The 12,936-nt window shown below is 29.1% G+C and overlaps 1 protein-coding gene across 1 annotated transcript in view; it reads left to right on the forward strand.

Moving 5' to 3' along the window:
• The window catches only part of LOC147079702 (sodium-coupled monocarboxylate transporter 2-like), a 98,453-nt gene extending 88,268 nt beyond the window's left edge, over positions 1-10,185 (forward strand). The window contains exons 11-13 of the mRNA XM_085944527.1: positions 985-1,105; positions 6,779-6,943; positions 10,040-10,185. Coding sequence (XP_085800653.1) covers positions 985-1,105; positions 6,779-6,943; positions 10,040-10,117 — 364 coding nt within the window. The 3' untranslated portion in view covers positions 10,118-10,185. The remainder of the gene's footprint in view (positions 1-984; positions 1,106-6,778; positions 6,944-10,039) is intronic.
• The last annotated feature ends 2,751 nt before the right edge of the window (positions 10,186-12,936 follow it).

Raw genomic sequence — 12,936 nt, forward strand, 5'->3', positions numbered from 1 at the left:
CTTGATGGAATTTGAATTTAAATCCATTCGAATTTTAATATCGATAAGTTCTTATATTATTAGATATACATATTAATAAAAATAAATAGTAATACTGTTATATCTGCTCAAGTAGAAATTCAAACATTATCATGTCACCAAACAGTCAAAATACTGAATTGTTCCATACGTTATATTATTATGTTTATAGCCGTTTTATTGTGCCGATGTGCGGTTCTGTAAACCAAATCTCGAATAACTGAGGTATATCCGTGCAGTTAGTGTTATTTGTTGTTGTCTTGTTTTTCCACTTTTTTGATCTTATAACATCATTTTACATTTACCTACATGTACTTATAAATGCTTTATGAATTTGCCTATATTTATATATATTATTTAATTATATTATAAAACGTTTTAAGTTGTTCTAATAAAATATCTCATAAGGCACAGATGGCGATTTAATAAGAATTTTACAATATATTAAATATATGCGTGTGTTTGCAATATTAGCTTGTTATGTTTTATAAACATCTTTGCAGCACAACTATATTAGTGTACTTTTACATTTTACCATTCTGTGGCCGTTTATAGTGTAAGTACTCTAAATTGTATAATGGTTAATTTCAACTAGTAATAAACTATGAATACCTACATCAATCTATTTGCGCAAATTATTAATTGGCAGTTATTATAAGTATATAATATGTTTATCAGATATTCCAAATTATAAATATTCAATAACGTATATTACATTCTTAAATCTTGTGTATTATTCATTGAATAAAAAGTAAATTAATGTAAGTTAATTTAAAAAAAATATCATTTATTTGCAATTTAATATTTTAATTACTTTTCTCATAACCTAAAAGTAATATTATGAAATTTGATACTTTTGTGTTGTTAATGACAAACATCTCATAATATGGAAACGAATTACAACTTTTGTTTCATTGTGGCTTAATCTAGGTTTATATTATTTCAACGTTTATTTTTTCTTTTCAGAAATGAACCTTTTGGCTTGTACAGGTTATCATATTTGTATTACACACTAATTGGAACTCTCACGTCGATAACAGTCGGCCTTATTGTATCCTTCCTGACGGGACCTAATGATCCCAGAATGGTATGTACATCTTTCGACGTTAATAATTGCAATAATATAATAAGTTTATTAAAATCATAGATTAAATAGATAATTAGATGGGGAATTAATATATGTACATAATAATAATAAAGTAGTATTAAGACCATCCCCAGTAATTAGGCAGAGGATATTTAATATCTATGAAGATATACATATATATGTTTGTATATTATATAGCATGGGTACTATGATCAGTGATCATGTAGAAATTGAGTATAGGCCCGATAGTAATAAATAGTAAAACAAAAAAAAAACAAAAAAGAGTATGTAACAACACACATATAAATCCCTCCAAACTAACCCACCCAGTACATCACTCGGCCTTAATCGAACGTATCACGAGGCCCTACATTTGCATGTGAAGCATCAGTAGTTGAATATCATGCCTGATAATGTCTCAGGAGCAGATACCCAAGTCTTTGGCGCCACGCTCTCAAGTGAACTTTGACTGAGTTGACTAGTAGTTAATAAAAACTGCCATGGAAGAGAAAGGCATGGGGAAATAAAAAAATAAATAAATTTAAAAATATATGTATCACAATAAAAAAACTTAACCAATAAGTACATACAAAAACTATGTGAAGAAACCTTCACTTCCGGAGTAAAACGCCGCTATTTTTTTCGGTCGGACGGTCCGATGGGCCCTACATCTGGTTGGACTGAGATCGACAGATCACATCATTGATGGCAAACTGACAACTACCGGCACTCTTCTGTCAGCTCGATCCATGTCAAGCCATTATAGTCAACTAGTCTTCCACAATTACATTTTTGTACATGGTACAAAAGCGCACCAAGTCATAGATGAGTAAAGCATCATCATTGAGATGGTTAACAAGGTTGCATGAAAGAACCGACTCTCTCCGTGAAACTGCCATAAATCGAGCAGTCTTTGTGGGGTCGTTTAAAGAAGAGACAGTGTTTTTTTTTACTAGTTTAGACAATTGGATTGTCTCACTCTGTTTAGGTGGAAAGGTTTTCTGGTACAAGCACATTCGTGATGTTACATAATTTTTCTAACAATATACACTTTTACTCAATCAGTGGTTGGGAATATGGCCGTGGTCAGTTATTAATACATTTACATATTATATAATTATTTGTAATTACTATTATAATAAAATAAAATCTATCTTAAATTAAATTTCAAGAAATGCTTATATATTATATACGATATAATACATTAAATGAGGTTACGTGTGCCTAGATAATAATGATAATGTGATAAGGAATTGATATCGCTAAGTCATATAGTGAAAAAAACTATTTTTTTCAGTTTTTATTGTTCAAATTTATTAATCATTTGAGGTTACTTTATTTAATTCTTGAAATTTAGACATTTACCATTTAGAATCCACCACAACGGTGATAATTGTATTTTTTTCTTCGTTTGATTAGGGTTCCTCTCAATGTATGCCAAGAGCTTCTTTCAAATTTACTTTCATCGAAAATTTTAAAAAAGTCAGTCTATAAAAGTCAAAAGAAAAGTCTATGGATTATTCAGTTTCAATATCCAATATCCACATACCCATAATTTTTCATTTTCAAAGTTTATTAAGGGGGGACATGCTCAGCATAGGTCAAAATGGAGCTTTTGTTCTATTTTCAAAGCATGATCCTGGACATACCTTAAAAGTTGTAGATAATCTATTTATATAATTTTGAAATCTTATTATCCTTTATATTTATTTTAAACATTTGATGACTGTATAAAGTATTTTTATTACATAAAATAGTATTCTTTTAAACCTCTCGCTCTAATGTTTTGGAATATAGTCATATTTCAGTACATAAATGTGCAGTGGTGTTAAGATTTTTTACATTTATTATTTTTAAACGCATTTATAAAACCACCAGTAAAATTTATGTCGACATTATTATAGTGAAATATTTACAATAAAATAGTATATTGATAATCTCTGTGATCCCAAATTTGACAAGAATTAGGCATTTTATTATTCAAAAAATGGGCAAGATTAACACATTTGAAGATAATTCTAAAGATACTTAATATAAGCTATGTCTTTGACTATTTAATTGTGATAAATATCCTACGAATATTGATTCTTTTATAATAATTATTGACGTAAGAATAGGGTAGTCTTTTTTTCAATACGCCATTTCTTTTAGCATTCCCCAGTGGTTAAGCTACAACATACAGCCGTAGCCGTAAATTGACAAACTATAATTGAAGTAGGGAATAAAATGATGTTAACGCGCGTATTTGAACATGTACCGTTTAAAAAAAAATCGGTTAGGTAGCACCAGGTGAGCACGTCCGGCCTTAATGTGTGACCTGTGAACGAGACGGTCAAATGAAAAGTTTAAAAATATTAATTATACAAAATATATATTTGCTCCTATTCCCAAGTCCCATTTTTTTTCTTCAAAAGATTACATTTTTTAAAAGTAGATTGGATTATTCATGGGTTTTAGCATATTGATCGAAATTCTCATTAAACTGTTTTATGTAATTAAAGTTATACTTATACGACAATACAAATTTATGATTTACTGACAATATTGATATTTATTGAAAAAAATATTTATTATTATTCTATAACGAGGATCGACAATATTTTTATATTTCTAATATTTTTAATGGAATACTTTTTGTGATCAAGGATTATTTTATTACATACCTAATTAAATAGGTTACAGTAAGTAATAACCACTTAATGAAAAATATTTTGTCACGAGAAAATAAATCATCTAAGCTTCTTATTCTTCTTCGTTTTTTAGTGTATTTATTTAAGGTATTTTTTAAATCTTTGCTTGAATCAAATTCTGGTCATGATAATCCAACTCATTTCCTCATATATGGGTAGGTATCATATTTATTCTCCGATACGTTAGATGAAATATAACATGTTAGGTCTTGTCATCTACATACTATTATCACAAAATTCAAAATCTGTTTCAAATATTTATTAATGCGATTTTACAGAAACAAAACTAAATACATACTAAAACTATATTAGAATTATCAAATAAAATTCAATTTTCAAAAACCATTTTAACAATAGTTTACTTAAATTGAAAAGTAATGAGGTAGATAATAAACATACTTACCCTTCTTTTATTAAGATGAAAGCAACTATTGTCAACTCAAGTAGAAAGCCGATACATTCGCAACGACTGGTCCTACTTTTTCCGCCCTTCCCGTTGTTGTCTATGGATGACCTGTCATTGTTCTATATAGTGCTCATACTGGGGCGTCTGTCGTGTTCACACAGGGATTGGTTTTATTTGGATAGATGAGTTACATGATAAATAATACACCACTAGCATTAAAACACCATCTATAATAATGTAATGCGTATATCAATACTACATATTTTTTGGATATCGATATTACCACCGGTTTTTGTGTAAAGAACTAGTCTGACTTTGACAACTCTGATGAATAACAGGAATGTATATTATTCATAAAAAACACTGATAGTTAATATAATATTTGATTTGAGAATTTTTTATACTTCAATTTGAAACGAGAAAGGGCGAATCAATATGTCAAGCAATCTGGGATCTGATTTTGACAGCTGAACAGTGGATCACTCGTTGCTTGTGCAAAAAGATATGAATTTGAAAAGAGTGTTATCTAAAAAAAATGGCACTTATATAAACTGGAGCTTTCAGTGATGTTAATGGGGAAAGCAAAGAAGGTTCCATTTTATATATGCAATATCTGTAGAGTGTCTCTTATATTAGGTATTTACTTGATATTTCTAAATAATGACTGCTTTTTTTGACGTGGTTTCTTTAGGTTTGGAACATAGGTCATGTACAAGGTCACGGTGCTAAACTCCGTCTAGTATCTCGTGCCGTACTTACTTCTCTCACTAACGACAGTGAACCGAATTTAATTGATTCCGAATATGTTCAACTTGTCTTCATAAAGTATTTATCTAAGATGATGGGTGTTTTCAGGAATATTGTATTTTAGATTCTGACTCAAAATCGATTACCAAATTAAATTGGAGATATCGAAATTTTTGCAGCCGTTGCTCATTAGTTTTGAATTAATCAAGTTTAAAAATTCTTCTGTCATGTCCGTGCAAAAAATGAACCTAGACTATTCCCAATGATGCCTTGGTCACCGTCATGGTCGCATCATTGGCTTCAAACATGTCATCGATGGTGCAGATGGTTAAAACAAAAAGACAGGTCATCACGTATTCCGCAGATTGAAGGATCATCGCAATATCCCAACTTTGTTATATTGTTATTGGTCTTAGTAGTTAATCTGATTCATATTTGCTCCATTTTCCTTCTAACTGATAAGTCCTGCTTCTCGTCTGGTACCATTGAGAACTGGTACTCTTTCTCTTTCTCGATTTTAGAGATGATTGCATCGTGTATGTTCAAATAATAGATTAAATAAATTATTGTATCTATATATTCGATATCATCACATATTTGAACATCGGTGGATACTTCTCCATGGATATCTGGTGGTATGATTGTAGTCAGTATGTGCACTATTGCAACAACGGTCGGTTTCAAGCATTACATATATGTGGAATGTTCGTATGAATGGCAGATTAGATTCCTGTAAACAAAAGCTATACTCATTTTTGATAACTAGTGGTGATGCAAAAAAAAATACGGTTATATATCATATAAGGGCGTATTTTAGCACAATGTGCGACTTCGATTTCTCGTCAAAATTCGAAGAACAAAAATAGGCCAAATATAACTTCAATTAGTTGATTTTTTTTTTGAAAATAGCCAAAATGACTGTTCTAATATTGGTAGATGTAATATAATATACATTTTTTTTTAAATTTTGTGCTTGAAATATTATATAAAATTTAGAAAAAATAACGTCGTGTAAATACCCGTAGACGATCGCTGTAACTTGCTGATTATTCGAAAACATTTGTTATAAGAATTGTTTGCGCTATCACGTAAAGACGATATCGACAACAATATTATAATAATAAAATTATTACTGAACATGAATACAAATCTCGAGGTAAAATAGAGAACCATATGAAGTGATTCTATAAAATTTCAATATTATTATTATTATCAATTTATTTTATGGAGTGTAATAATATAAAAATTTCTTTACAAAATCTACCAAGTGACAGTGCCAACAGCTTTCAACATTCTTAGATGTGATCTAGTTCGGATTATTAAATTATTTTGATTAAAATCACACTTAGACTTTTAAACCATCTGTGAAACTGTTAGGAGAGTATCTTATCGTTTGTTTTCTTTCACGACCCGATTAAAATAAACGATTCCTTTATTTTCGTGGTAGTCTGTTTTTCAAATTTAGACTTAGAGTTAGGGTGTATCGTCTTTTTACCTTATCCCAGTTAATACACTTTTCACTGCCTCGCTCACTCTTACACATTTTTCATATATTTTCTCTTATGCGTCACAGATAAATTACGAACAATATATATATAAGGTTGCAACCAAACATGTTGACTTCATTATAACGAAAATGTATTAGGCATTTACGGGATTAGATTAGTCCCAAAATTGCGTCATCATGAGATATTCCATGATGAGATCACAACAATTCCTTACGCCTATATTTCTATTCCTAGCGAACAAAAATCTGATAATATTATCAATTCAAATAGCTTTCCTGGTAAGTTAAAAATTGTCCTATTGGCTTAATAATTTATTTTTTAGGTTCATAGAGATCTTTTGACTCCGGCAATTCACAGATTCTTACCTGATCAACATTCGCACTGTCGAAAACCTCGCCTGACAAAAGACAACATTTTGATGTGTTACCAAGAATCCCTTCACAGAGAAAGTATACTAAGAGGAGATATTAATATGGAAAACGTACTCGTAAGTTGTCAAAAAATGAGAGTATTTGCCTATGGAGCTACTGAAAGAAGACACGGCGGAAATTTAAATTACCAAACAGTAGCTTGCACATCACACCTATTGTATTTAAATAGAGGTACTAGTAAGGATTAGTTTTTAAACAGTTTACAACGCATTCATGATTAATCACTAGATACGCTACAAACTAGTCGCGAGGTTACTAGTTACAAACTGAAAAAAATGCCTCTAAAAATACGAATATCCATATTTTCAATAAAATATTATATTTCATATTTTTACCTGTTTCTCACTAAAAAATCTGTAAAAAAAACACTGAAGTGAAAGCCACTCAAAACATTTAAACATAAATGATTTTTATTAAATAAGAATTAAGGCAAGAGTAAAGTTAAGACCTGCCTGTATAATAATTACACCTTGCCAATCTACTATAAAATTATAAATATACTAAGACCCGTCTACAAAACAGCTGATGTTTAATTTTGACAGTTTGAGTTGATAGTTTGTGAATTTAATCACTAAAGAGCGTTGCAATATGTGAAATATCTTTACCTACTGATAATTTTACGACTATAATCATTTATATCAATCGCGTCACTTTCAGTAATTCCCTACTAAATATATGCACATCTGCCGTTAGTTTTTATATTTTTAATGTACTTATAATTAAATTCCAATCTGTTTCAAAAATGAACTTAACTAAGTTAAAGTAACTTCATAAAATAAACAGTTCTTTGAAATTATTACTTCTAAATAGTTTTTTCATAACAAACGATTTAAAACATAATATTTAATTTAAAAGCTCCCCAATGATTTTTTATTTGTAGAATTTATTTAAACTGTTCGAATTTTGTTTGTTTTATGAGGCATTCTTTATAATATATATTTAAGTAACAATTACCGTCAAATAGTTTTTACGGTGTGGTGTTATATTGTTTTTTGATAATAATACAAAGATTATGGTTAAATTAAAAAATTGGTACATTTTTGGCTCGAAAATTTGTATAATATAGCCGTATGCTGCTGGTCTATCTTTTTTGTTAATCGTCTTGAAAATTCCGTCTATCCATTCAATGACGCCGCTTTCATAATAATACTAATTCCTAGTACTTAATACTTTTTAAGATAATTAAAGTCAAAAATTTCATTACCTACTTCACTACTATATAGGTGAGCTGTGGATTAAATCCTTCTCACTTAGAGAATACTATAATGTTATCTACTAAGTAAATGCCTCGTCAATCATAGTATAGGTAGAATGAAAGATATTTGTGAATGCTTAATAAAATAAACTATTTATATTATTACGGCAGTAATTGAAAATTTGGATTTTTCAGACTTAAAATAAAATATTACCATTTTTTATTTAAATGCCAGTTCATGGGTCTTTTGTAACTATTTTAGAAATAAGAAACATCAATGGTTTGTTATCCAAAAATAGAACTATCACACCATTGATGATACTAATTATGTGTCTGTATAACCAAATTGCTATGAATATCGATATATTTTACTTACTTGGAGTAAATATAGATGAACGTTGTTTTATAATTTCTTAAAATAGGGAATAATTACTACTTCTAAAAAGTATAATTTGTTTAAGGGGGGACATGCTCGTCGAAGGTCAAAATTGAGTTTTTATTGTATTTTCAAACCATGATCCTGGACACTCCTTAAACGTTGTAGATAATCTATTTATATAATTTTGAAGCCTTATTATCCTTTATTGTTATTTTAAACATTTGATGACTGCATGAAGTATTTTTGTTACATAAAATAGTATTCTTTTAAACCTCTCGCTCTAATGTTTTAGAATATAGTCATATTTCGGTACAAAACTGTGCAGTGGTGTTAAGATTTTTTACATTTAATAATTTTTAAACGCATTTATAAAACCATTAGTATAATTTATTACGAGATAATTTTTGTAAAATATTCACGATAAAAAATTATTTTGATAATCTCTGTGATCCCAAATTTGACAAGAATTAGGCATTTTATTATTAAAAAAATCGGCAAGATTAACACATTTGAAGATGATTCTAAAGATATTTATTATAAGCTATGTCTTTGACCATTCAAGTGTGATAAAAATCTTATGAATAATGATTGCTTTATAAGAATTATTGACCTAAGAATAAGGTAGTGTTTTTTTGAAATACGCCATTTCTTTTGTCATTCCCTAGTAGTTAAGCTACAACATACGGCCGTAGCCATAAAACGACAAACTATAATTAAAGTAAGGAGTAAAATTATGTTAACGCGCGTGTTTGAACATGTACTTAACCGAATTTTTTTTTATTTTTTTTTAAACGGTACATGTTCAAACACGCGCGTCAATATCATTTTACTCCCTACTTCAATTATAGTTTGTCAATTTATGGCTACGGCCGTATGTTGTAGCTTAACCACTAGGGAATGACAAAAGAAATGGCGTATTTCAAAAAAACACTACCTTATTCTTAGGTCAATAATTATTATAAAGCAATCATTATTCATAAGATGTTTATCACACTTGAATGGTCAAAGACATAGCTTATAATAAATATCTTTAGAATCATCTTGAAATGTGTTAATCTTGCCGATTTTTTGAATAATAAAATGCCTAATTCTTGTCAAATTTGGGATCACAGAGATTATCAATATAATTTTTTATCGTGAATATTTTACAAAAATTATCTCGTAATAAATTATGCTAATGGTTTTATAAATGCGTTTAAAAATTAATAAATGTAAAAAATCTTAACACCACTGCACAGTTATGTACCGAAATATGACTATATTCTAAAACATTAGAGCGAGAGGTTTAAAAGAATACTATTTTATGTAACAAAAATACTTCATGCAGTCATCAAATGTTTAAAATAACTATAAAGGATAATAAGGCTTCAAAATTATATAAATAGATCATCTACAACGTTTAAGGAGTGTCCAGGATCATGGTTTGAATATACAATAAAAACTCAATTTTGACCTTCGACGAGCATGTCCCCCCTTAATGAATGTTTTTTTAATATTATTTTTATTACAAGATTCCAAAAATGAATATGGATTATACATATTATTATGATTAGTTTAATAATGTATTTATTTTTTCAGAGTAAGTGTGATATGGAAATAGATGAAGAGCCGATGAAACACTCAATAGAAAATCTATGTAATATAGCGCAAAAGTAATTTTTAAAGAAATGTAAAAAAATGTAATACTATTTTATGGAAATAAAGCAATTAACAAGATTATAATTAGGCTGTGTGTCTTATTATTAATTACTAATATCGTTTTTGTTTGAATTGACATGGCTTTATATATATTTATAACAAATGAAGGATGTTGCTATTTATATTACATTATTTGTACTATTTTGTTTTTAAATTAAAACCAGTTGCGTCAATTAAGAAGTTTGATAAATTTTGTATTAGGTAAACAATATTGCTATCCATTTGAATAATCAAGGAGTTCATTTGCTATGTGATCAGATGAGATGATGCTAATTTGGAGAGGCTTTTTGAAAGTGAAAATATTAATAGTCCACAAGAAAGAACGATGTATATTAACCAACACTTCGTCGTACGTAGCGATTGCAATACCGAATGAATATATTATTATCAATACCGGTAGTTCGGTATTTCTTAGTGAATACCGGTATTCGTGAAAACATAATAGAAAAAAAGAAGTACCTATTAATAAATATAACTATTAAAATACTATTTATAGCAATCTAGAGTACCTACCCACATTTATTATGTTGACCTTTATAAATATGTATAGATTATATTATTTTAAAACTGCTAATTTTTACAAATACTATAAGTCCGGGTGTAAGAAAATCACTCTCAACGTTTGATGGATGTACTATCAACGTTGGATCAATAGTTATAGAATAATTGGAAATATTTGCTACGAATGTTTTCTATTTCGAAATATATTCATCCTTCGCGCCAATTCTATAAGTATATTTGAGAGAATTTGTTATTTAACTTTTGTTGGTCAATATATTTGCGTTTTGGCAGTATACAACTTATACGCTAAATTGGACATACAATAGGTAGGTAAGTAATGAAAACCTTAATAAAAATAAACATTAATTTCATTTTCGAAAAAGATAAACGTGAATGCTTTCTTAATACTGAAAATACCGGTATTTTTGATATTTGAAACCAGTATTTCGGTATCGATTAATAATTGAATACCGGTGATGCAATCCCTAGCTGTACGGCCTACGGAACGAAAAAATATTTAATTATCATGGCTTTCTACTGAAGAATAAAAAGAGAAAACCATTGAAAATAATAATTGCAAGTTCGCGCAGATAGTTAAATAAAAACAGAAGATGTAAATAAATTAAATTTAATCATAGATTAATCAGAAAGGTAAAGTGGGTAAGTAATAATAAAAAAAACGTATTTTTCTCAATCGAGGTAAAAACAAAAACCTTCTATTATTTTTGTCCACCATTCGTTTATTTAACGATGCGTATTTCCACATTTTTTTTATACAGGACCAGATGAAAAAGTTTGACCCTTAGGCATGACCTTAAATCTGTCCTACTTGAGAAAATAAAAAAAATCACACACATTTGTCACACGTTTTCGTTGATTTTTTTATTTTTTCCCTCTATCATGAATTATAAGTGTCATTCTATTCATAGACAGATTTTCGAATCTTTTCGTATACCTACTGTACTGTACCGTGTAGTTGTTCTAGGTTTTCCTTCCCAGAATCGGACCTTAATTTAAATATTAAACCTGAGTAGGTACCTTAATATCCTATGTAGAGTTTCCAAATTACGAAGTTTGCAGGAAAACGATGAAAACAGTAAATCCATAAAAAAAATGGCGTGCTATATGCGGGCGGGCTGATAACTGTATGTGACTTCATGTAAATTGTACATATGTTGCCATTCACCGTGACCTGCTGTACCGAAAAGAGATGGCTGTATTGAATTGAGATAAAAAAATGGCACCTTGGTCGTGGAGCATTACTCACAGTAATGTTACAATTTTAGATTCAATTTGATACTGCGAATTGATACTTATGACTACGTACTATAATTTTATATAATTGGTATGAAATTACTGTACTTCTAATTAACTTACCTATCTATTGCCTTTTGTCTTTCCCTTGTATTCCAATGGTTTTATTACATTTTTAAATAGTTCTATTTAAACATGAATTTGATCTCAATACTATACGGCAATCGATTCCTGCTATAACACCTCATGGTTAATTGTAATTCAGCCAACTGTACGTACAATTTCCGGAGACCGTAATACGTAATGTAAACATTAATTTATTAATTCAAAAAAATATATATAATATTTTTTTATTAAATAAAAGATGGAAAAACATACCAAATGCATTTTTAACCCATCATAAACGAGCCTGGAAAGATATTGTGTCTGGATTTAAGGATCTGTTATTCAACTTGAGGTATTAAGCAGGTAGCATGAGGTGAATTTATTTCTGGAATTGAGAGCTACATCCATTTGATTACCTACATAATATGTAAATTATAATGATTTCAGCGGTTTTCCTTGACGCATATAGCGCAATCGATTAGTCAGAAGATATAAGAGGGACCTCGAAACCGTCTTCATAAATTGATTATATTATAATTACCAAAGTATTACAAAATCCCTGTAACTAACATCAACTGTGTCTGTAATATAAACACTCAATTTTTTTTTGCTAGATAGAATTTATGATATCTTTTATCATAGGTGGCTTTAAAATCAGTCAGTGCCTCTGATATCCACGTATCTAAACCCACTACTGTATAGTGTTATTAAAGTTTGACATAATGAACAACGCTGACAGATTATCATCAGTATTGGTTCCATAATAATCCAGAATATCTCTCCACAAATACTTATCATGAGCTGTAGTTATTCTTCCCGAATATATATGAAGGTCCTCTCACCAATGTAACGAGAGAACAAGGTAATCGTGTGACTTAAAATAGAATAATAATGTGTTAAACATGTTCAATTGTTTA

Source organism: Rhyacophila brunnea, unplaced genomic scaffold, assembly GCF_057557595.1.
Source record: "Rhyacophila brunnea isolate RB1 unplaced genomic scaffold, BYU_Rbru_1.0 scaffold_1, whole genome shotgun sequence".
Lineage (NCBI taxonomy): Eukaryota > Metazoa > Arthropoda > Insecta > Trichoptera > Rhyacophilidae > Rhyacophila > Rhyacophila brunnea.